At 37.9% G+C, this 27,191-nt stretch overlaps 1 protein-coding gene across 1 annotated transcript in view; it reads left to right on the top strand.

Annotated features, from left to right (window-relative positions):
* SI (sucrase-isomaltase) overlaps positions 1–27,191 on the top strand; it is a 349,991-nt gene that overhangs the window by 207,177 nt on the left and 115,623 nt on the right. The window contains exons 28-34 of the mRNA XM_077290631.1: positions 7,343–7,511; positions 12,070–12,166; positions 14,979–15,091; positions 15,177–15,302; positions 22,585–22,713; positions 24,178–24,288; positions 24,896–24,958. Coding sequence (XP_077146746.1) covers positions 7,343–7,511; positions 12,070–12,166; positions 14,979–15,091; positions 15,177–15,302; positions 22,585–22,713; positions 24,178–24,288; positions 24,896–24,958 — 808 coding nt within the window. The remainder of the gene's footprint in view (positions 1–7,342; positions 7,512–12,069; positions 12,167–14,978; positions 15,092–15,176; positions 15,303–22,584; positions 22,714–24,177; positions 24,289–24,895; positions 24,959–27,191) is intronic.

Genomic DNA, 27,191 nt, shown 5'->3' on the forward strand with positions numbered 1-27,191 from the left:
TTTGACTTTAGTTTTACCTTTTACATTTGTGAGGGCTCTTACTCTTACAATTGAGAGGTTCCTCTCTCATTCAAAATTGTTAGCTAGATAATGGAATACGTATTCTCCATTACTTTACATTGCCAGCTAAAATATGCCCATATGAATTTTGACTTTGCCCTCACGACCACCACGTCCACCGCCATGTCTTTATGCTGCTTCCGCTTCATGGTTTCAGAGGGTCAGCAGGTGGCATTAAACCTGAGTTTTGTGAGCTCCAAAGTTCATTTTGGCAACCAGATCCTAATGGAGCCACTGTCATAGCAGGTTGAGCCGCTGCAAGGTGAATATAATACAGGAGTTGGGGGAGCTGTATACTCAATGTCAGTAAATTGTATTCTACCAGGCACCAAAAGCATTATAATTAAATTCTCAATACAGTGTATGCAAGCGAGGGCCTGTATTGTGGTCAGTCTTTCAGGCCTGAAACCCATGTCAGGACATGTACTGTACAAGGCTAATTTTACTAGGAAGCAGCCTCCTTAAGGGAAAGAGACAGGAATACCATTGAGTTGACTTATCTGCACAAGCCTATGCACTTCTTCTGGAAACTATCCAACCAGGCAGAATTTACTTTGGTTTATTATCAAACCAAAGTCTATGAGCTCAGCGCCAGTGTGGTCATGTCTGGATGTGGTTAGGGTTGTGTTGTGAATTCCGTTCTGGAGCTCCCTCCTGTGGTTGTTAATGGTACTTTTGTGAGTTCTGCCCTTGGGCTCCCTCTGGTGGTTTCGAGTGGAACTGCTGCTCCTTGAGGTTAGCTGTAGCAGCTGCCTTCACTAATCGTCTTGCCTGGGTTTGTTATTTAAACCTGCTCTGGGCTTTAGTTCATGCCAGCTGTCAATGTTCTTGGTTGGATTTGGTTCTCTCCTTGGATTTCTCATATGGCCTGTCCTTTTCAGCAAAAGACAAGTTTTTGCTAGTTCTTTGGTTGTCCATTTGCTTTGGACTCTATTGCTCAGCTAATATGTCTCTTTTTGTCCAGCTTGTCATTATGTTATATTCAGGCTAGCTGGAAGCTCTGGGGAAGCAGATTTGCCCCTCCACACCGTGAGTCGGTGTGGAGTTCATTTTTGTAAACTCTGCGTGGATTTTTAGTTTTTAATACTGACCGCACAGTATCCTTTTCTATTCTGTCTATCTAGTTTAGTATTGGCCTCCTTTGCTAAAATCTGATTTCATTTCTGTGTACGTCATTTCCCTCTCCACTCACAGTCAATATTTGTGGGGGGCTATCTTTCCTTTTGAGGTTTTCTCTGAGGCAAGATAGCTTTCTATTTCCTTCTTTAGGGGTAGTTAGTTCTTAGGCTGTGACGAGGTGTCTAGGGAGAGTCAGGAACATCCCACGGCTATTACTAGTGTTGTTGTTAGGATTAGGAACTGCGGTCAGTAGAGATACCACCTCCTCAGAGCTCGTCCCATGTTGCCTTTTAGCCACCAGGTCATATCAGTGTGGCTCCTTAACCACCAGGTCATAACAGGGTTGGCTGAAATAAGCCCCTAGAATACCGGCACCTCTGGTGAGGAGTTTGTATGTGTGTATTCAGGGCCTTGGCTGAAATAAGCCGCTAGAATACTGGCACCTCTGGTGAAGAGTTGTTTGCCTGTTTCTCTGACTGCATGACCACAGTTTTGCTCTGTTTGGTAGCTGTGTACCTCTGTAAGATTAACAGGGCACAGCATCTTGTTGCAAGCGAATCTGTGGAGTTAACAGAGTTCACTTATACCGTCATATAGCGCTGCCATTTGCCAGCAGCAGGTTTTTGTCCTGCACGGTGGACCCCGGGTTGCAAATGCACCTATTAATACATATATATATATATATATATACTCGGTGCATTCCGCCAACCCTAACAATATGTCCCAGAGAGTGACAAGGTCTGTGGAGTGTATTACTCAGGTGACAGGCAGTGCTACAGAGCTCAGGTAATGGCCTTAGTGTGGCAATGACCATATTCCAATATGTGTAAGGATGCTGCCTGAATAGGTCTGTGGAGCGTTTTAACCTAGTATCTTTGATGTGCTTAAAATGTGCGGAAACTGAGCAATACCACCAGTTTTTTTTTACCCATATTTAGAAAATGTAAGGGAAGCAACAGCTTAATAAAGAGACACAAGTCTCATTTAGGAGTCTGAAGAAAACAGTTGCCCAGCACTGGACAATGGAAAATGCTGCTCACTAATATGTATGCCCTATCAAACTAACAATTTGAGAAGATACATATATGCTGACAAGGGACAAATGAATACTGTGATGGGACAATGAACTGGTTTTGGTTGCTGACTTTTGTGTCTGTGCAACTGCAGATTGTGGGCGAGAGCCATAAGAGCCTCCTTCCTGGACAGCAGAATGGGAATAACATAACACAGGGGAGGACCAGTGATTTCACCCTTAGACAAGATTTTGTACCCATGCATTCCACCCACCTACTGGGGTGCTACATATGTGAGCAGTATATGGCGTATGCTAACAGGGGTCTTATATCGATTTTCCCTTTATAAAGGGTTGTGTGGTTAAGAGTTTAAAACTAGCAGCATATTTATAGAGCATGTTTCATTACTTATATTATTATTCTGTGTAAGACTGAAACCTGAAGAAGTGTGTGGAGCAAAATAATGCATTGATGTTCCACAATGTCCAAGTGCAGACATAAAAATCAACATCAGGCTCCCAAATACACGCTTAAAGAGAATGCGAGAAAGGCAACACAATACAAAAATTATAGTAATACAATATAAAGCTTTCCAAAATTTACCCAAGGCTTCTGTATCATATGCAATGAAAGAGACCTTGATGTGGACCTTACAATACACTTTGCAGTTATTAGAATAGATAGAGATAGGGAATACAAGCTTCACCATAGCACAATGTGCAAAGTTTTCCAAAAATTACCAAAGAGGTCTTTACTCGCTGAAAGAGACTGTGATGGAGACCTCACAGTACATTTTGCAGTTATTAGAATAGGTAGAGATAGGGAGTGCAAGTTTTACCTTTGCACATGTATACAAGTTTCCAAAAATGTGAAAACATTACCCATGTGAGGTATACATATATGACCACTAAGTGACTGTGCCTATACATTGTGATTGCACCGGCCGAACTAAAAACCCGCTCAGATAGCTCACTTGTGGAAGGGCATGGCAGCACCTCCAAGGCATACAAGGAGCAGCCAGGTCAACTTTGCAGCTTGGACAACCAATAGTTAAAGGGCAATGGTTTGGTCACTTAAGTACTCCTTTGCCAACTAGGTCAACTTCTCCCTCTTCGTCATAGCTACGCCAACAGACAGCCCTTGCTGAGGTGACGGTTTCATAAAAATGGCCCAGTTGGTGGACCTTTTCCCCCAGAGTTGCACCCATTGTGTTTGTCTCTATTCTGTAATCATTGTGGGTGAATAGAGCTGGTACCACTGTCAGCAGCATTGTATGAGGGTAATCTTTTCAGCAAGTCTTCCACAAAGGCCCTCTGGCATGCATGCACTGAAAATGGCATGTCTTCCTCTGATGTGAAATAAATTTCTTCTTGTACCGTGGGACAAGAAAGGTGCACAGCCAGCATTTCATGTTGGAAAAAATGTGTTTCACACAAGAGTCTTGGGAAAGGCATCTGGACATGAACTGTGCCATGTGTGGCAGACTACAAAGAGTCAAACATTCAATTTTTTTTTATATCACCTTTATGACACAAGCATACAGCAGACTCCGGGATATTACTGATAAATAGTGCATGCTTTCAACCAGTTGCACAACTGATAGATAAATATTTGCTATTTATTTAAGTAATAGAAATTTTTTATTTTGTTTCTATCGCCTTTATAACACACGCCAATAGCAGACTTAGGAAAATTATGGTCACTGGGGAATTGCGTATCTCTGCAGGCTTTTCAGAAGTCACACAACTGCTAGAAAAAGATATGCTATTTATTTAACCAATATAATTTTTTTTGTTTATGTTATATTGTCTTTATGACATATGCCAACAGGAGACTCACGGAAATTACTGGTATATAGTGACGTTTGTGTAGCTCAGCAAGTTTTGTGCACAAGTCACACAACTTCTAGATAAATATTAGCTATTTCAACAATAGGCGAGGAATATTATTTAGCTTTTAAAAAAGATGTTTATGATATGCTGGCATTGAGGAATATTATTTAACTGTAAAAAGTTATATGCTGGTACGCAGGAATATTATGTAGCTCCAAATTTTTTTAATATATGCTTGTACTAACTAATATTATTTGGCTCTAAAAAGATCTGCTTTGTATATTATGGTAGTGGATGTAACCCTGCCTATCTCTCCTTAATCCCACAGTCTGTTCTTACACTTTACAACCCATTGCAAACTGCAAACTAGCAGAGATCTGCTGCATGTACTTGCAATGATAACACCCAGGTGCCCGCCTTTCCCTCGTATTAAATCTCTCCCTACACTATCTCCACCTAATAGTGAAATAATTTTCACTCTCAGTAGCTTTTAAAAAAGCATTTTGTAATAATCACAAACTCTCCCCATATGCTGCTTTCACTCTCCCCACGCTCACACTACGCTGTTTCCGGTTATAATGTGTGCAAGATGGTGCCAGCAGGGATTAGTTATCCCCTATGATGCTGTAAGGCCATCCAATCAGAGTATTGCCACACCTGTGATTGGCAAGCAAGCCCACATGTTTGTTGGCTGCAAATAAAGCTCCAAACATGCTAGGCGAGTCATTCGAATGTACCAAGGCAAATAGCAAATTACTTGCTAAGTAACGAATAGCCCTAATACAGTACTTTCCATGCTAGTAGCAAATAATGCTGAATGTATTCGCTCATCACTGGTCACATGCTCTTCCATGAGCAGCCCTGGGAACTGCAGCTCTTGTCTATAATGAAGGCTGTTCTAACAAGCTCAGAAGGAGAATCTGCAATGCCTATACATTAGTAAGTGACATAAAATTACATCAACAGCACATTTGTTAAAATAAAGATAAAGTGGATAGTTCTTTTAACAACCTGTAAGCATAATGCTTCAAATAAACTAACAATTTTATTAAAGGGAACCTGTCTCCTAATTCATACAGCCAAAACAGTGAGCAGCATAAATCATAGCCTGGTTCCATGATTGCATCTATGTATGTTTCTGTCTGAAATTCTCAGGAATTAGAAAATCCATCAGGATACCATAGTAAGAAACGAGATTAGTCTACACATCTCCAGGTGATTGACAGGTCTCTCGCTATGGAGTGGTGCTGTGAGAAGTTGGCAAGGGCTGGTGCTGATCTAGTCTCATTTTAGTGTATGGTTCCTGGCCAGCTCTTCTATTTTTTTCTAAAATGCTGGAGAGTTTCAGTATATATTGCTGCAATTGTGCAGCCATGCTTTGATTTATGCTGCCCTTGGTCTGTGCAGCATGAACCAAGTGACAAATCCCTTTAAATAGCTCATATATCCTTAATGCAAAATATTCAATAGTTCTATGTCAGCTTATTTTGAAAGTTATTCTCAATGTCTTTACAAGTTATTGCCTCCTGTTTTGAATACTGTCACTCCATGTTAACAGGACATCTCCATTAGTGTAACTTATGTCCTTTGTTGTCTTTTTAAAGAACTTTCCAATTTTTTAACTAATTTCTCTGACTTCCGCTGTCCCTTTTCTTCAGCGCCATATTAAGATGCCTGAAAACCTATGTAGAAATTGTAAAAATTAATATGTTAAAGCAATTTATATTTCTCAGAGCACATAATATACTGCCAAAAATTGTTTCAGGATAAAGAACAGGATACTAAATTAACTTCATAGGCACAGTGACAATGGCTGCTATAATCTGTCAGGTTTATTAATACTAATTATAAAGTACTTATTTTGGAGGTTAAAAGTCAAAATATTTTGACTTTCAGTAATAAGTGTTTGGTTAAGCAAATTAATTAAGCTACTACTTTTTTTGGAGAGGTCTGTTTTTTTTAGGGGACCATTAGTGAGCCTAAGGGAATATCTTCAAGCACTTCCTCAGAAACTCATTTGTGCTTTGAAAGCAATTGATTCCTCTGTAAAATGTCAGGCTCTCTCTTCTAATCAAATTCAGAACAAAAAGAAATTAGACTTCCGTCCAGGGGGATTATTGCTTGTATCATCTGTCCTTTGAGTTTCAAATGTTTGAGACACTCAGATTAGAGATGTTGATGGAAACGTGTACAGCTGATATATTTTAAGAAATGGTCTTTTTAGCAGAGTCTAAACAGATGAATCATACATATATTATGAACAAAAATTACGCCTGTTGCTTAAAATAATGGCAGTGAGAAATTAATCATTTTTATGCTGTGAAAATCTGTTTATACAATTTTCAACTTATTTTTTTTTTGCACATCGAAAAAGTTTACCACCATAATTTTCAAGTCAATAAGTCTTCAAAAGAAAGTTTTTCATTTTGGACAGTTTTGGTAAAATGAATTTCAAATTCAGGCTTTGAACTAAGTCAGTTAATTATTTTATTATTATTATTATTATTATTATTAGCACGATGAATTGCATGGTGTTTAACATGAGAAAAGAGTTTACATACATATTTCATACATAAAATAAAGTAAACACATTAACAAGCTGGTAAAAGGGGGGAAGGATACTGCCCTCAAGAGCTTACAACTAGTGATGAGCGAGTATACTTGTTACTTGGTTGGTCTCCAAGTATTTGGAACTGCTCGGAGATTTAGTTTTTGTTGCCTCAGCTGCATGATTTACGGCTGCTAGCCAGCCTGAGTACATGTGGGGGTTGTCTGGTTGCTAGGGAATTCCCACATGTATTCAAGCTGTCTATCAGCTGTAAATCATGCAGCTGAGGCAACGAAAACTAAATCTCCGAGCAGTTACAAATACTCGGAGGCCACCTGAGCGTGCTCGGGAAAATCCAAGCAATAAATATGCTCGCTCATCTCTACTTACAACTGAAAGGGAAATAAAGAGGGAGTCAGTAGGTCGGGGGGTTGCAGGAGCAGAGGTGGTTCTTTTATTGGTATTTTCATGCCAATGCCCTTGTTACTAAGATATCATTTTATATCTTCCTTAATCGACTGTACACAGCTTTGCATCTGCTATTGTTGGGATTTTTTTTTCATATGTTCCCTTTTTGTCCTCTTTTATGGTATTTTTGTTAAAGATGTTTAATTCCATTGACCGTTGCATTTTTTTTATAAACTTACATGTATTGTTGTGAGTTCTAGATAATTTAGTGACAAAATGTATAAAAGGTTGAACTTGATGGACCCAGGTCTTTTTTCAATCTATGTAACTATGTATCATCGTCACTGTGTTTATTTTTCCAGTTGGGACTCCAAGCTGCCGGGAATGACATTTGAAGACATGTTTCTTCAGATTTCAACCAGACTTCCATCAGAATATGTTTTTGGTTTAGGAGAAACTGAACATCCACAATACCGTCATGAAATAAACAGAAAAACAATAGGTCTGTTTTCTAAAGATCAGCCTCCTGCAGTAAGTAGCTGTTTTTAAAATCTTCTATCCTTTGTGAATATTTAGAAATGCTATTGATACATTAATCACTAACAACTTTATTTTTAAAAGATTCATTTGAGATATAAGTCCAAAATTGATGATCTGTTACATAAGAATGAGGACAAAAACGTATAAGATGTTGAAAAGCCAAAATATTAAACATAATGGTCAGAGGTGTGAGTTAATGCTCCAGGAGTAATGATTAAAGCCCCTTAGTCTTTTGGGAAGATCAGAAAATATGGCTTGTGAACTGCATGTTGTCATAAAGATTATCTAGTTAGACCTGGCTTCAGCTGTGACCTTTATAATTTAATCTTCTGTCATTCTAGATTGCTCTCAAAATATCAACCTTGTTAACAATCAAAAGGAAACACCAAAAACAAACTCTCAGTTTAGTGACCAACATTGTTCATTATGCAGCCAGTCAGACCTTGGCTATAAATTGTAATTTGGTGCACTTCATAAATATGTTAAGTATAGCACACAGATCAGTCTTTTCATGCATCCAGTGCATCAGAGGGTACACAGGCTTCTGATTCATGCCACTTAGGGGCATTTTCAGGGGGTATGTGAGCAAGAGGGAGTTTCTGCCTGTTGCAGAGTAATGTAGGGTCAGGCTTTTTGAAGGGTTCTTGCCTTTGCAGACTGTCCCAGGCATAGAAGACCCACCAGTCTGTAGTAAAAAAAGGTAGATTTGCAGCCAGCAGTCAAAAGTGTTCTGGGGCAAATGAAACAAACAAAAGAAGTCTGGGTGAGTAGTGCCTATGGAAAAATGTTTCAGAAAGAGCCACTTCAGTGAGAGAACTCTGTGAGCAAAGTACCCGACAGCTCTGCTGGTGATGCAAATGTTCATGAGCGATTACATAAATTTCCGAGATCCACTTGAGGCTGTTAACCAGTTAAATGCCTCTATCAATCACTGTCAGCATCATTTAATACACACCAGCCGGAAGAGCATCACAAGTCCCGTCCATCAGCTCCCCTGTCATGCTGGAGTACTGCTATGTATAGCACAGGCAATAAGAAGATTGCAGCTTCAAGTTTCCTAAGGGGACTATTAAACACAGTAAAAAAATAGCTTTAAAGAAAATTAAAAAAAATTAAAAATCACAAAAGTTCAAATCAGCTCCCTTTGCCCTATTAAAAATAAAACAATAATTAAAAATACAAATATTTGGTATTGCTGCATTCAGAAATTTCCGATCTATCGAAATATAGTATAAATTAAACTGAAAACTGAAAATCGCTTGTGGATGAAGGGGTTAAAGGGAATCTGTCGATATGACCAAACCTCATAAGCTGCCTATTGAGCCTCTATGGTAAGTCACAGAAAGCTAAATAAAATAATACCTTGGTACAGTATATATGATCCGATTTCTTGTTCGAGAGAAATCTACATTTTTCTTGACTTTTAATATATAAATTACCTGTTCAAGGCTATGGGCCGGACACGGATCTGCCTGAGAATCTGCCTGTAGAGTTTATTTTTAGGAAATGAAGGCATCACCAATGTGAGATATGTAACTGACACAAAACAGTAGAACTGAACTGTCCATATGCTATAAGTTTTGCATAGTGACAGCATGTAGAAGTCTAATACATTAGTCTAACACAAACATATGCAAAATCATCAGTTTTTCATCCAGTATAAAAATGAAGTTTTTGCATCCGTATTGTGATCCATTTTCATATCTGTACTATTTACATATGTTTGTCTTTTGTATCCCTGTGCCATCTGTATATTCGGTTTTTACATGGATGTGACATACAGGTTTTACATGAACAATTTAAAAAATAATAAAGATCAAATACAATTTGCTATTTTAATTACCATAATGTATAAATGTGAAAATCACATGAAACAGTTGATAACTCATATGTGGTGTTTTTGTGCACCTAGTCTTTTCCTACTGACTTATAATGGGCGAGTCTAATCTGGAATATGGGCTAAAGTATTGGATGCTGTGATTCTTTACATGCAGATCATTGGTCTGCCTGTAACAAGGTTCATGTTTAGGGATTTGCAGACCCGTGAAAGTTTGGGTTCTGGAACCCGACCCGAACTTTATTCCAAAGTTCGGTTTGAGTACAAGGACTGTACCCGAACTTCAACCAGAACCGGAGCCCCATTGGAAACAATGGGAACCAGTACTTTTATTCAGGAAAATATTCTCTCTCTCTTTCTCTCTCTCTCTTTCTCCCTCCCCAATGGACTTCCCTCAGAACTCCAAACAATGCAACAGACTTCCGGGGAATGTCCGTGTTAGGTGTTTTACACTGGACAATAACTGTCTGGTACGAACGCCTAGCTTTTAAGTTTGGATTGCTCATCTCTATTCATGTCAATTTCCACAATGGCTTACATTGGTCAGTGTGCGGTTCAATGCTACCTATTTTGCATATGTACAGCAGTAGCATATTTAATATGTTCGTCTGAACAAGCACTAGACAAAATATTTGTAGGAGGACACAGATGTTTACGCTTTCATTGCCTGGATCAGTGCTTCAAATCAGTACATTTTGCATATAGACTGGGGAATCGGACGGCAAAGTATGAACTGACCGCTGCTCTCCCAAACTAAGCATGACAGCTTCATATACTATATATACTGTATATATAGCCGAGGCCAGTTCATGCATCTCGGACCTACAGTTATATGAAAAAGTTTGGGCACCCCTATTAATCTTAAGCTTAATGTTTTATAAAAATTGTTTTTTTGCAACAGCTATTTCAGTTTCATTAATCTAATAACTGTTGGACACAGTAATGTTTCTGCCTTGAAATGAGGTTTATTGTACTAACAAAAAATGTGCAATCTGCATTCAAACAAAATTTGACAGGTGCATAAGTATGGGCACCTCACCAGAAAAGTGACATCAATATTTAGTAGATCCTCCTTTTGCAAAAATAACAGCCTCTAGTCACTTCCTGTAGCTTTTAATGAGTTCCTGGATCCTAGATGAAGGTATTTTTGACCATTCCTCTTTACAAAACAATTCCAGTTCAGTTAAGTTTGATGGTCGCCGAGCATGGACAGTCCTCTTCAAATGATCCCACAGATGTTCAATGATATTCAGGTCTGGGGACTGGGATGGCCATTCCAGAACATTGTAATTGTTCCTCTGCATGAATGCCTGAGTAGATTTGGAGCTGTGTTTTGGATCATTGCCTTGCTGAAAGATCCATCCCCTGCATAACTTCCACTTTGTCACTGATTCATGAACATTATTGTCAAGACTCTGCTGATACTGAGAGGAATCCATGCGTTCCTCAATTTTAACAAGATTCCCGGTGCCGACATTGGCCACACAGCCCCAAAGCATGATGGAACCTCCACCAAATTTTACTGTGGGTAGCAAGTGTTTTTCTTGGAATGCTGTGTTTTTTGGCCGCCAATGCATAGCACCTTTTTGTATGACCAAACAACTCAATCTTGGTTTCATCAGTCCACAGGACCTTCTTCCAAAAAGAAATTGGCTTCTCCAAATGTGCTTTTGCATACCTCAGCCGACTCTGTTTGTGGCGTGCTTGCAGAAACGGCTTCTTTCGCATCAGTCTCCCATACAGCTTCTCCATGTGCAAAGTGTGTTGTATAGTTGTGTGTTGCAAGTTGATGCTGCAGCTCTCTAGAGGTGGTCTGAGGATTGTCCTTGACTGATCTCACCATTCATCTTCTCTGCCTTTCTTATGTTTTTCTTGGCCTGCCACTTCTGGCCTTAACAAGAACTGTACCTGTGTTCTTCCATTTCCTTACTATGTTCCTCACAGTGGAAATTGACAGGTTAAATCTCTTAGACAGCTTTTTTTATCCTTCCCCTGAACAACTATGTTGAATAATCTATGTTTTCAGATCATTTGACAGTTGTTTTGAGAAGCCCATGATGCCACTTTTCAGAGGAGATTCAAACAGGAAAACAACTTGCAAGTGGCCACTTTAAGTAGCTTTTTTCATGATTGCATACACCAGGCTATGAAGTTCAAAGCTCAATGAGGTTACAAAACCAAAAAAAAGTGCTTTAGTAAGTCAGTAAAAAGTAGGTAGGAGTATTTAAAACAAGAAAATGATAAGGGTGCCCATACTTATGCACCTGTCAAATTTTGTTTGAATGCAGATTGCACATTTTTTGTTAGTACAATAAACCTCATTTCAAGGCAGAAACATTACTGTGTCCAACAGTTATTAGATATATGAAACTGAAATAGCTGTTGCAAAAAAAACAATTTTTATAAAACATTAAGCTTAAGATTAATAGGGGTGCCCAAACTTTTTCATATAACTGTATTTGCACGGTCATCTAAATGAGCCCTTACCTGCAATTTTTTGACAGGAATCAATACAGATTTGCTAATAAAGTGTAAAGTTTCAGAGCTTTCTATATCAGAAAAAATTATAAAAAAAATGATATTTTAGTTATTCGTTAATCATACTAGTGTTTCAAAAATTTGGGTTGATGTCTTGCTAAAGTACACTAAAATCTACTACATTATCATTTCCAATGGCAGTTCAATAATGCACTACTTGTTTTATTCTTTTAGTACCTTGCTAACTCATATGGAGTGCATCCATTTTACATGGGGTTGGATAATGATGGAAATGCTCATGGAGTCCTTTTGCTCAACAGCAATGCTATGGGTAATTAGTTTGTTTTTTCTTTTTTGCTTTCAATGCATTATGTGATAATTAGCATTATGTTTCTAAGTAGCATTAACATTATTTTTAATTCTTACTCCGTATTGTCTAAGAAATCTTTTCTCTTTTTTAAATTAAAAATAAGAGGCTGATATACAGTAAGCAAATTGAACAGAATTCACAAACCTCCGCTGTTTGAAAGGTTCACATACAATACAGACCAAAAGTTTGGACACACCTTCTCATTTAAAGATTTTTCTGTATTTTCATGACTATGAAAATTGTACACTCACACTGAACGCATCGAAACTATGAATTAACACATGTGGAATTATATACTTAACAAAAAAGTGTGAAACAGCTGAAAATATGTCTTATATTCTAGGTTCTTCAAAGTAGCCACCTTTTGCTTTGATGACTGCTTTGCACACCCTTGGCATTCTCTTGATGAGCTTCAAGAGGTAGTCACCGGGAATGGTCTTCCAACAATCTTGAAGGAGTTCCCAGAGATGCTTTGTACTTTTTGACCTTTTTGCCTTCACTCTGCGGTCCAGCTCACCCCAATCCATCTCGATTGGGTTCAGGTCTGGTGACTGTGGAGGTCAGGTCATCTGGCGTAGCACCCCATCACTCTCATTCTTGGTCAAGTAGCCCTTACACAGCCTGGAGGTGTGTTTGGGGTCATTGTCCTGTTGAAAAATAAATGATGGTCCAACTAAACGCAAACCGGATGGAATAGCATGCCGCTGAAAGATGCTGTGGTAGCCATGCTGGTTCAGTGTGCCTTAAATTTTGAATAAATCCCCAACAGTGTCACCAGCAAAACACCCCCACACCATCACACCTCCTCCTCCATGCTTCACGGTGGGAACCAGGCATGTAGAGTCCATCTGTTCACCTTTTCTGCATCGCAGAAAGACACGGTGGTTGGAACCAAAGATCTCAAATTTGGACTCATCAGACCAAAGCACAGATTTCCACTGGTCTAATGTCCATTCCTTGTGTTCTTTAGCCCAAACAAGTCTCTTCTGCTTGTTGACTGTCCTTAGCAGTGGTTTCCTAGAAACTATTTTACCATGAAGGCCAGCTGCACAAAGTCTCCTCTTAACAGTTGTTGTAGAGATGTGTCTGCTGCTAGGACTCTGTGTGGCATTGACCTGGTCTCTAATCTGAGCTACTGTTAACCTGCGATTTCTGAGGCTGGTGACTCAGATAAACTTATCCTCAGAAGCAGAGGTGACTCTTGGTTTTCCTTTCCTGGGGCGGTCCTCATGTGAGACAATTTCTTTGTAGCACTTGATGGTTTTTGCCTCTGCACTTGGGGACACTTTCAAAGTTTTCCCAATTTTTTGGACTGACCTTCATTTCTTGAAGTAATGATGGACACTCATTTTTCTTTACTTAGCTGCTTTTTCTTGCCATAATACAAATTCTAACAGTCTATTCAGTAGGACTATCAGACTTCTGCACAACACAACTGATGGTCCCAATACCATTTATAAGGCAAGAAATCCCACTTATTAAACCTGACAGGGCACACCAGTGAAGTGAAAACCATTCCTGGTGACTACCACTTGAAGCTCATCAAGAGAATGCCACGAGTGTGCAAAGCAGTCATCAAAGCAAAAGGTTTCTACTTTGAAGAACCTAGATTATAAGACATAATTTCAGTTGTTTCACACTTTTTTTGTTAAGTATATAATTCCACATGTGTTAATTCATAGTTTTGATGCCTTCAGTATGAATGTACAATTTTCATAGTCATGAAAATACAGAAAAATCTTTAAATGAGAAGGTGTGTCCAAACTTTTGGTCTGTGCCTTATGTGTTGGAGCAGGTTTCATGGCAGTTTATGCCATTTACCAAAATGTTGCAACCTGTGAATTACAAAAATATCTCTTTTTTTGTATCTACTTAGAGTTCTTACTTTTCTTTTTCATTTATGGAATATGTGTTATTTCTTTAAAAGCATCTGTTTTCCCTACTCTGCCTAGTGTGCTCTGTTCCCACAACCCTACAAATTCATGTGAATAAAATATAATAAGCCTGACAGTGTAGTTGTAGGATCATGTAGAATACATCAGCATATTCTATATTTCACATATTACAATATGCACAGTACTTTTTGACATTGTGGCAGCATGACCAATCTTATCTATGTGTCATCATTGCGAATGTACAGGTATCCTCAAAAATAAAAAGCTAACAGTGGAAAAAAAGAATGCATGGTCCATCTAATTTACCTTATTATTTTGGTTTCTTTTACAGATATGAATATACTAAGCACATTCAGTTTTACTTACTGTGTTTTGTACTGATTTAGTGGTGATATTTTGCTATATTTTTTTTTACAATATTTCAGCATCATTTTACATCTCATTATGCTTAATAGCAAATGTCGATAACACAGAAACCACCATGACAGTAGGTGATGGCCACATCTCACTTATCTACCCAACCTGTATAACGATTTCTGCTCAAGTCACACAGCATGAACCAAAAAATTATCTCAAAGTCAATAATGATTACAGCGTTCATTTATAGCTGCTGTAAATCATGTCCCTGAGTGATGTTAGTGGAGCAGAGTAGCAGCTCAGCCAAGATGGCCATATCCCATAATTATGTTCAAAATGTAGAATAAAAAAAATCTGCAATCCAACAGCAAAATAGATCAGAAGAAAATATGTTAAATATGTACTTAGAAAAATGAGGATACATTTTGGTTAATTAATTACAGGATGCGCTATATGTTTTACATGATTTTTAGTGGCTTCACAATAGTTCTCATTGCAGATTTGTAATATTGTGCTTTCAGATATTTCTTTACAAGAAACCCCTGCATTAACGTTCCGCACTATAGGAGGAATTCTGGATTTTTATGTAGTTTTGGGACCCGAGCCAGAGACGGTTGTGAAGCAATATACACAAGTAAGATACAGTTTTCTGTGACTTGTAGGTTTAGTTCATTTTTGTCAATTCTACATTTTTACTTATTTGTGCACATTTTTTAAAGCTCATTGGACGCCCTGTGATGCCTGCCTACTGGTCACTTGGATTTCAATTATGTCGATATGGATATGAAAATGACTCTGAAATTTCTGACCTGTATGATAATATGAAGCGTGCTCAGATCCCCTACGTAAGTTATATAATGAAATATGCAAGTAGCGTCTTCACAAAAGAAGAGAGCAGGGTTTTTACTGCCACTTGTTGGAATCAGCAATCTTATAGTCAATGTACAGCAAGAGATTGGTTAGCTGAGTAAGAGACCTTCGACCAGAAATCTAAGGCTATGTTCCATCGATGATCTTTTGGTGAGTTTTTAAGATTGCAGATTGTCTACACCATTTCTGCACCTATTAATTTAATTAGGTTACAATACTTTTTCATTGCATTTTGAGTGCAGTTTTTTTACATTCATTTTATCTAATTTTTGACACTGCATTTTTTGCCTCTTGATGGTATGTCATGCGTTAAATAAATCTACTTTATTTTGGATATTTCATGGTATTTGGTTTTGACAAAACTTTATTGATATTGTCATGTGCAGATTACCTGCATTTTAAATGCATTTCTGATGGTGGAAACACACTAAGCACGAATGTGCATTTTTTTAACTCCAGATTTTCCACATTTAATGCCAGTCTATGGAAAAAAATTATATATAAAAAAAAATCAACTTACCCGCAAGAGAAATTCACTTGGTGTGGATTTGAAACACACGCACTATAGGTCAGTTTACATTGAGTAAAAAAAAGGACAGTGGGCATGAGATCTTTACAAATCCCATCCACTTTTCTGAGACTGAACATAGCCTAATGGGTAAAGTTTATTTACATAATAAACTCATCTTGCATAGCTATAGGAAAAAAATATATTGCACTTAAATCAATGACTTGAAAAAGTTTAAAATGTACAATGCAAAAAATGTATTAGATGTGGTTATTCTGCACTATCTACTGTATATCAAGGTCAAATTAATAGTTACTATACTGTTAGGGTATGTGCACACGTATTCTTGAGGTCTGCGGATTGTTCCACAGCGGATTTGTGAAAACCGCAGGTAAAAGGCACTACGTTTTACCTGCGGATTTTCTGCGAAATTACTGTGGATTTACCATGGTTTTTGTGCAGATTCCACTGCGGTTTTACACCTGCAGTTTTCTATTATGGAGCAGGTGTAAAACCGCTGCGGATTCCGCACTCGAATTGACATGCTGCGGAATGTAAACCACAGCGTTTCCGCGCATTTTTTTCCGCAGCATGTGCACTGCGGATTGCGTTTCCCATAGGTTTACACTGTACTGTAAATGCGTGGGAAACTGCTGCGGATCCGCAGCTGCTGAAACACTGGGGATCCGCAGCAAAATCCGCAGCGTGTGAACATAGCCTAAGATTAAAAAACATAAATAGTGATGTGCGAGATATCAACCTTTAGCTATCAATAAATCATACAAATTGGTCCTCTTTTATATTATTAAAAATATAACTTTATTATACACCATATATCTTAAAAATCACCCTATGGGATGGCACATTACAGACAAATAGAATTGTGAAGTACCATCAAGAAGTATGTGTTTTAAAGATATATTTAATAAAGTCATAATTATTATTTTTCATTATTATTTCTTTCTAAAGCACCTGCAATTTTAGGGTGTTGTACATGTGAAAAAGAGGTAACATGTTTTACATATATATATACATTTTTTTAAAAGTAAACAGACCATCATAATAGTAGAGAGGGGAGAAGGAAGACCCAGCCATTTTGGACTTACAATCTATAGAGTACTAGGGAAGGACACAATAGATAAAAAGGGAGGTTACAGTAACTGTAACTTTAGTAGTGGTCAGGTGGCAGTGGAGCATTTCTGACTGTAGCCATTTTCGAATAGATGAGTTTACAGGTTCCATTTGAAGATTCAAAATATGAGATAATCTGATGCGTTGAGGTACTGAGTTCCACAGAATGGGGCTTGACTGGGAGAACTATTGGGCATGATTTTGTCAGGAACGTATTAGAGCACAGGGCAGAAAGCAGTTTTGTGAGGACCGGAGATTACGTGTGGAGAGTAGTGATGAGCGAATATACTAGTTACTTGGGTTTCCCAGAACATCCTCAGGTGATCTCCCAGTATTTTGGCGTGCTCGGAGATTTAGTTTTCTTTGCTGCAGCTGCATGATTTGCAGCTGCTAGACAGGCTGAATACATGAAGGGATTCCCTAACAAACAGGCATTCCTCACATGTATTCAGGCTGTTCAGCCTTGTGAAAATAAAAATTTGGTGGAGAAAAGATCATTTTTTGTGGAAAAAATAAAAATATTTATTTTTATGGCTCTACATTATAAACTTCTGTGAAGCACTTTGGGGTTCAAAGTGCTAACCACACATCTAGATAAGTTCTCTAAGAGGTCTATTTTCCAAAATGGTGTCACTTGTGGGGGGTTTCCACTGTTTAGGCACATCAGGAGCTCTCCAAACGCGACATGGTGTCCGATCTCAATTTCAGCCAATTCTGCATTGAAAAAGTCAAACGGCACTCCTTCTCTTCCAAGCTCTGCCGTGTGTCCAAACAGTGATCTACCCCCACATATGGGGTATCAACGTACTCAGGAGAAATTGCACAGCAAATTTTGTGATTCATTTTCTCTTTTTACACTTGTGAAAATAAAAAAAATTGTTTCTGCAGTAAAATGTTTGTAAAAAAAGTTAAATGTTAATTTTTTCCTTCCACATTGCTTCAGCTCCTGTGAAACACATAAAAGGTTAATAAACTTCTTGAATGTTGTTTTGAGCACCTTGAGGGGTGCAGTTTTTAGAATGGTGCCACTGTGGGGTATTTTCTGTCATGTACACCCCTCAAAGGGATTTTAAAAGTGAGATGATCCCTAAAAATAATGGTTTTGCCAATTTTGTTGTAAAAATGAGAAATCGGCTTTTAACCCTTATACGTTCCTAAAAAAAAAGTTTCCAAAATTGTGCTGATGTACAGTAGACATGTGAGAAATGTTATTTATTAACTAGTTTGTGTGACATATTTCTCTGATTAAAGGACATAAAAATTCAAAGCTTGAAAATGCGCCATATTTCCATTTTTTTCATAAATAAATGCAAGCAATATCGAATAAATTTTACCACTAACATGAAGTACAATATGTCACAAAAAACTATCTCAGAATCAGCGGGATCCGTTAAAGCATTCCAGAGTTATAACCTCATAAAGTGACAGTGGTCAGAATTGTAAAAATTGACCTGGTCATTAAGCTGCAAATGGGATGCGTCACTAAGGGGTTAAACTGAATATGCTGGGAGATTAAAAGCCAGTGAAAAGATTTTCAGAAGGGAAAATGGAGAAATAGCAGAGGTATATTTGGATTATTTGTGCAGCAGAGTTAAGAACAGACTGGAAAGGTGCAAGTATGCTAATTGGGAGACCACAGAGGTGGAAATTGCAGTAGTCAAGATGAGAGATGAAAAGGGCAAGTACTAACATTTTCATGGATTCAGTTTGAGGCATGGACGAATTTTAGAAATATTTTTGAGTTGCAAGAGGCAGGAGGTGGTGAGGGCTTGTTTTGTCTAATAAAATAAATAATGTGTTTGAACTGCAATGAGCAATTTCAATGCAATAATAGCAAAGATTACTTAGAAATGCAAATGAGAATATGGGGAAAAAAGCAGATTACAGGTAAACAAAACTTGTTGATAATTAGAAGGCACATTTATACTGGATTTCAAAAAAAGGCAGAGAGTAGAGATGAGAGAACGTGAACTGGAAAGGCGATGATGTTATGCCTGTGAGAAATGACCATAAATAACCTGTGCAGTCATTGCTGTGAGCCAGTAACACTAGAGCAAGACTGCATAGGTTATTCACCATCATTTCTCACTGGCGTAACATTAACATCTGTGTGAAATTACCTTTAATAACCTCTGCAGTCTTATTCTCGCGGTCATGGCTCTTGGGCGATGACATTACTGACGTGATCGCCGGTGAGAAAATCGGTGGACGATGTGGGACCTAGTTGGATGTCATCAGATCTTTTTTTATTAATAAATTGGTAAACCAGGGAATGTGTTTTTTTACGGTAGTAAATGGGTAAAAGAAGGAGTGCTTTGTACAAGTAAAGGCCTTTTATGTGTGTGTGTGTGTTTATTGCTTTTGACTACAGGGTTAGTAATAGCGGTCTTATAGTCTTATAGATGCCTGTCCATTACTAACCACTGAGCTTGACGCCAACAGACATTACACAGCTGACAACAACTCCAAATCCATTACCCCACTTGCACAGGTGCATTGGTGTAGGGCCAAGGGTAAAAGCTAGAATTGGTGCATCTAATGGATGCGCCATTTCTGGGGTGACTGAGGGCTAGTGTTATTTGTCTGGGAGGAGGGCAGTATCCATGGCCCCTTACCAGCCTATTTATATCAGCCTTGAGCTGTCTGTTTCGCCTTTGCTAGTTATTAAATATAAGGGGGACCCAATGTCATTTTTTTTAGAGACCCCTTATTTTTAAGCCCTTCAACCCAAGCCTGCTTTCACCTTCATGACCCTGCCAATTTTTAAAATTCTGACATGTATTATTTTATGTGGTAATAACTTTGGAATGCTTCAACTGATCCCACTGATTCTGAGACTGTTTTCTTGTAACATGTTTTACTTCATGATAGTGATAATATTTATTTGATATGACTTATGTTTATTTGTGAAAAAATGAAAATGTGATGAAAATTTGAGAAATTTTTCTATTTTCAAAATATTTCTTTTTCTGCCCTTAAATCTATATTATATATCTATTTATAGATATATATATCTATAAAGGTTAAAAGTTGACCAGCGATTTCTCATTTTTCCGACAAAATTTGCAAAACCATTTTTTTATGGACCACATTTGAGAGGCCTATATGACAGAAAATATTCAAAAGTGACACCATTTTTAAAACTGCACCCATAGAAGTGATAAAAAAACACATTCAATAAGTTTATTAACCATTTAGGTGCTTTATAGGAATTTTTGGAAAGAAAAAATGAACATTTAAATTTTTGGCACATTTTTTATATTTTTGCAAGGCTAACATGAAAAAATGGACCCCAACATTTGTTGTGCAATTTCTCCTGAGTACGCCGATGCCCCATATGTGGGGGAAAACTAATGTTTGGGTGCAAAGAATGCCTTGGAAGGGAAGGAGCTCCATTTGACTTTTTGAATGTAAAATTTGCTGGAATAATTAGCAGAAACCATGTTGTGTTTGGAAAGCCCCTTATGTGCATTGGAAAGTCCCCAGAAGTGACACCATTTTAGAGACTAGACCCCTCAGGGAACTTATCTAGATATATGGTGAGCACTTTGAACCCCTAGGTGCTTCACAGATTATACAATTGAGCTGTGAAAGTAAAAAAATCACATTTTCCCATAAAACTGATTTTTAGCCTCTAATTTTGCATTTTCACAAGGATAAAAAGAGAAATTGCATAATAAAATTGGTTGTGCAATTTATCGTGAGTATGCTGATACCCCATATGTGGGGAAAAACCACTGTTTGTGCACATAGCTTGGCTTGGAAGGGAAAGAGCACCATTTGACTTAATGAACTCATAATTTGCTTGAATAATTAGCAGACACCATGTCTCATTTGGAGAGCCCCTGATGTGCCTAAACAGTGGAATCCCCCCCCACAATTGACACCATTTTGGAAACTAGACCCCTCAGGAAACTTATCTACATATGTGGTGAGCACCTTGAACCCCAAGGTGCTTCACAGAAGTTTATAACATTGAGACGATTGTCCTACTTTTACCTCTATTTTACTTCCATTTGCAGCCCCCTAGCCCTTACTACAACCATTTTACAATCATTTTTTGGACCCGAACAAAACTTTTTGCACAAGGTAAATGTGAGCTTTTATGGGTTTCCTCTTCCCTAGCAGAGAGGTATCGCAACTAAATGTGTGTACAAAGGTGACAATATTAGTAGAAGCAAGAAACAAAGCAATTACCCAGGAAATAACTAACCTTAGAATTAGCCATTTTTAACTACTATTCTTGATTTGTATTCTAGTTTTACTGTTGATGAATAAATATTAATAAATATTAATAAAAGCCCAACATGGTTAAATTGTCATGCACTTCAAATCTGCTAATTTGTATGAATAGCGGCAGCTTAGATTCCACTTAAAGTCTGGATTTCAGCATACACACTCCTTTTGTTCTCCTATGACATGAGCTGATTGAGAGATGCCAGACAATGGGTATCTACATTAATGGGAGTAGACATGGTAGACGTGGCTTATCTGTAGGAATGATCAAATTTGCCAAGGTTTGAGCTTTGAAAATGCCCAAATTTAGCAAGAAAATTAAATTTGCATCAAAGTTATTCAATGTAAATTAAATGTTTCATATTATAAATGGGGTCTCTGTAGACCTAAGAGTATAATAAACTTAGAATTAAAAAAATAAAAATAAGAATGCTTATGGTCTTCTGCAACTCTACTTTTCACCTCCCCTGCTACACGCATTTTCTTTGGCCTGCTTAAGTTTATGCCAGGACATCTGACTAGGCATCTGAGGTCACATCACCCTAACTGTGCCATTGTGAGCAAATTGAGATGTAATAACATGCATCCCCAAGGTGCCGGCTAGCATCCAAGCAAACGTGTTTATGAGGGGGACCGAAGAGAACTGTCAGTTGATTTTCCTTTTGCTAGAAGCTATTCAATAACTTTGCACATTTTTATTCTTTAATGAAGAAATAGTCATTTTCTTAAAAATACAGAGAGGCTGTAACAATTCCCCAAATGTTCCCAACAAAGTGGAACAAATATTTAAAAGTCTAAATTGCAAAGCAATACAAACAAATGCATCTTATACCAAAGCAAAAGCTAGTAAGAAAGTCATAATCCGCCTTTACTTCTACAGTGACTGGAATTTATGTAATATAATTTTTGTTTGTTGGCTCTTTTTTTAGTGTAAAAGATATTTAGGTTGTTCATAGCTGTATAACTGTGCAAATATCTGATTTTTATTAACAGATAAGTATCAAAATTGCTTGAGCTGCATATGAATAATTCATTCTTTAGATATTTAAGAGTTATGGTGATAGTATAGATTATGTCTGCCTTTTTATTCTAAAACAGTATTACTGTTTCCATGAGTCATGAAGTTCATCTAACATATTAGAAATTTTAGGTTGTGATCATAAGATGTCAATTTAAATATCAAGGTATAAATTTGAAGAATTTTGACGTTACTCAAAATCTTGGAGAAATTAACACTATATCCTCTTGTTATATATTATAACCTAATGTACTTGACTTAAATGTATTTTTTAAATAATAGCTGACAAATTCATATAATAGTGTTTGATGATATTATACTGTACTTGAAATGAGGATGTTTAAAGTATTATTCACCCCTGCAGGATGTGCAATATGCTGACATTGACTACATGGAGAGACAGATGGACTTTACACTGGGTGAAAGCTTCCAAGGCCTACCAAATCTAGTGGACAAAATTAGAGGGGAAGGAATGAAATTTATTATACTCTTGGTGAGTCATAATCATTTATAGAATAGATATGTTGTAAATAATTGATTTAAAAAAGCATCGTCAGTTATATATCTGATTTTGAAATATATCCATACCTATCAAATCCACACAGCACATAATGTTCAATTATGGAAATGATGAGTGAGTTCTGAAGCCCATGTGAAGTGAAGTATCTAGCGTATATACTTGAGTATAAGCCGAGATTTTCAGCCTATTTTTTTTAGGCTGAAAGTGCCACTTTCAGCTTATACTTGAGTCAATGTCCTAGAGGGTCAGCGGGGGAGCGTCAGGAGTCGGCGGCTGTCACATCATACTCACCCCTACCTGGCGCAGTCTCTGCGCTTCCCTGCTTCTCAGATGGTCTCACGGCAGCTCTTCCTGTGTTCAGCAGCCATGTGGTACTGCTCATTAAAGTAATGAATATGCATGCGACTTCACTCCCATAGGTGTGGAGCGCAAATTCATTACTTTAATGAGCGGTACCATGTGACTGCTCAGCACTGGAAGCAGCTGCCACCCCAGGATAACGGAGAAGCAGGGAAGTGCAGAGGCTGCGCCAGGAGCGTGAGTATGACAGCGGAGGGTGACCCATGCAATATTCTCCTGTCCCAATTCCTCCGCCATGCTGTTTCTTCAGCGTCCCCTGGCTGTGATGTTCTGGTCAGAGGGTGTGATGACGTGGTTAGTGCGTGCCCTCTGCCTGCACAGTAACTGCAGATAAACGGAAGACACAGCGGCGTGCAGTGGTGGAATGGGGACAGGTGAATATCGCAAGTGCCGGGGTGTGAGCCAGAGGCGACACCGGCACCTGGCCCCCATCACGCACTGGTGTCCCCTCCTGCTCAGGACACCGGCACCTGGCCCCCAGTGACGAGAGGTGAGTATGTCATTTTTTTTATCGCAGCAGCAGCATATGGGGCATATTATTCTATGGAGCATCTTATGGGGCCATCAGCCATTATGGAGCATTATATGGGGCATATTATTCTATGGAGCATCTTATGGGGCCATCATGAACCTTTTGTGCAGCATTATATGGGGCATATTTTAATATGGAGCATCTTAAGGGGCCATTATTTACCTTTGTGCAGAATTATATGGGGCATATTTTTGGTATGGAGCATCTTATGGGGCCCATCGTGAACTGTATGGAGCATTATATGGGGCTTCTGATTCAATATGCACATTCAAAAACATTTAACCTACTGATGTATCAATTAATTTCACTTTTATTAGTATCTATTTTTAGTTTTGAAATTTACTAGTAGCTGCTGCATTTCCCACCCTAGGCTTATACTCAAGTCAATAAGTTTTCCCAGTTTTTTGTGGAAAAATTAGGGGCATCGGCTTATACTCGGGCCGGCTTATACTCGAGTATATACGGTAATTGCTATTACAATACAGTTGACTTAACTGACTTTGCAAATTCATGAACTGATCTGGAATACTTTCTCATGTATTTAGGATCCTGCTATTTCAGGAAATGAAACCAAGCCTTATCCAGCCTTCGACCGAGGTGTGCAAGATGATGTATTTATCAAATGGCCCAATTCTAATGATATAGTTTGGGGAAAAGTAAGTATGAGTCGATACTGTTTACTCTAGTAGTGAACCACTGTAAGTACAATAAGTGTTAGAAGCTTAGCATTGGAAAAATCTATAGTTTTTAGGAAGTACAGGCACAGTACTTTACCCAGATGGTATGCAACATGAACCTCTAATAACTTCGTACAGAAAAAAGGTGTTTAATTGTGCATGCACTGTCTTTTTTTTAATGGATTTCTCAGAAATCATTACTTTAAATATTTTTTTTCAGTATATAAGAGAGCACTTGGCTATTTCTGTAATTTCTATATAGTGTTGTCCAGACTAGCTGCTTATAACCAGCTATCACTTCATAAAAATTATCCTTTCCATAGACATGTCGATGAGAGGATTTATGTGGTCTCCACCTGTAATTATTAGGAGTCTCGATAATGGGGCTACTTGCAGACTCAGACTTTAATAATCATTAACTATTCTGTGGATAAATGTCAACTAATGATAAACGAAAACCTCGGATAATTTTGGAATACATAGATTTCCTATTAAAATACATTTGCTAAAATATATATAAAAAATATTATAATTATTATTTTTATTATTATTATATTCAATGTATCATATTTATTTTGCTTTCTAGGTTTGGCCAGATTTTCCTAATGTTACTGTTGATGAGTCTCTAAGCTGGGAAGAACAAGTTCAGGTAATAAGTTACTCTAATATCTATAAAATTATTTTTTTGTTTTACTTGCATATATACAACCATTCACTTCCACAGTACATTACTAAAATCACCATTATTGTCTCCAATGGGGTCCACAATCTATATTTCCTATTAGTATGACTTTGAAGTGTGGGAAGAAACCAGAGTACTCAAAGGAAACCCACACAAAATCCTTGCACAAGTTGTCCTTGAAGAGATTTGAACCCAGGATGCCAATGCTGCAAGGTTACAGTGCTAACCACTTAAACATGGATTATTCTTTACTTAGCATCATATGTATCTATAATTCTTTAGATAAGCAATGTGGAGGTAACACATGTTAAGATTTGAAAATAGTTGATACACCTTGATAACAAGGAGTTGATCAATATGCTAGAGATGAAAATGCAGAGGTTGCATGTAGTGTGACATGTGATTCTGAAAATAAATTAAGGGCTGGGCATAATGAACTTGATTTTTTGAGTACTGAATAGCTAGGAGGGATTCATAAGTATGCAAGGTGTGGTTAGTGGGTTCCGCTTTCAGTTCTCCTGCAGTGCCTCTGTGGATCTTTGAGAAGTCACTTACAGTGGCTTGCGAAAGTATTCACCCCCTTGCTTTTTAAATTTTTTGTTACATTACAACCTGTGTTTAAATAGTAATCTAATTTGTATTGTGTGTAATGCATCAGCAATAGTCTAAGTTGGTGAAGTGAAGTGACAAAAATATAGGCATAAATTTAATTTATAGGATCAAATTTAAAAAATTGGCAATGAAAGCACCTGAAAACTTATGGTGCAAGCAAATAACTTCATAGCTCATAAGCTTTGTGAAAGGAAGCCCGCCTGTGTATACTCTAAGTATCACATGGTCTGTCAGTGTATACATATATTTTCTGAAAAGCCAGAGAGGCTGCAACACCAGTAAGCAAGAGGCACCACTAGCCAAACAACACCATGAAGGTCACCAAACAAGTTAGGAACAAAGTTGTTGAGAAGTCCAAGTCAAGCCTGGGTTATAATAAAAATTACCCGATCTCTGGTGATGCCTCAGAATGCCATCAAATCCATTATCAATTTATCATCAAATGGAAAGAACTTGGTACCACAACAAACCTACAAAGAGAGGGCTACCCACCATAACTCTCAGCCTGAGCAAGGAGGGCATTAATCGGAGAGGCAGCACAGAGGCCAACGGTAACCCTGAAAGAGCTCCAGAATTCCCAAGCAGAGACTGGATTATCTATCCATACAACCTCAATAAGCTGTACACTCCATAAAGGTGGCCTTTATAGAATAGTGGGCAGAAAAAAACCTTTACTTACACACAAAATTTGTAAGGCTCATCTTGAGTTTTCCAAAAGACATGTGGGAGGGCCCTCAAATATATGGAAGAAGGTGCTGTGATGAGATGAGACCCAAATTTTGGCCATCAAGGTAAATGCTATGTCTGGAGACAAACCAAAACAGCTCATTACCCCAAGAACACTATCATCATAGTGAAACATGGAAGTGGCAGCATCATGAGGTGGGGCTTTTCCAGTAGGGACAGGGAATATGGTCCAAGTCAAGGGGAAGATGGATGGTGCGAAATACAGGGATATTCTTTAGCAAAACCTATTTTCGTCTGTCAGTTATTGGAGACGAGGACAGAGGTTCCCCTTCCAACAAGAAAATTGCCCAAAGCATACTGCTAAAGCAACACTTGAGTTGTTTAAGAGGAAACTTGTAAATGTTTTGGTGTGGGCTAGTCAAAGCCCAGAACTTAATCCAATTGAGAATATGTGGTCTTAAAGATTGCTGTTCACCAGGGGAAATAATCCAAATTGAAGGAGTTAGAGCAGGTTTGCCCTGAAGAATGGGAAAAAATCAAAGTGGCAAGATGTGGAAAGCTCATAGAGACTTGTCCAAAGCAATTTGCAGCTGTAATTGCCACAAAAGGATGCTCTACAAAATACTGAATTTACTGAATAGTTATGCACACTGAAGTTTTCAGTTATTTTGTCGTATTTGTAGTTTGCTTCACAATATATAGAATACCAAATGTTGACAGTTGTAGACATGTTCTTTACATGAACTGATGCAAACGCTAAAAAAAACATGTTAAATTAAGTTTTGAGGTAGCAAAACAAGAAAAATGGCAAAGTGGGTGAATACTTTTGTAAGCCACTGTAACTGTTTCAGCCTGTACCACCTAAGTATATAGTGAGGGGTTGTGCTAATACTCCGTATTG

Source organism: Ranitomeya variabilis, chromosome 2, assembly GCF_051348905.1.
Source record: "Ranitomeya variabilis isolate aRanVar5 chromosome 2, aRanVar5.hap1, whole genome shotgun sequence".
NCBI classification, from domain to species: domain Eukaryota; kingdom Metazoa; phylum Chordata; class Amphibia; order Anura; family Dendrobatidae; genus Ranitomeya; species Ranitomeya variabilis.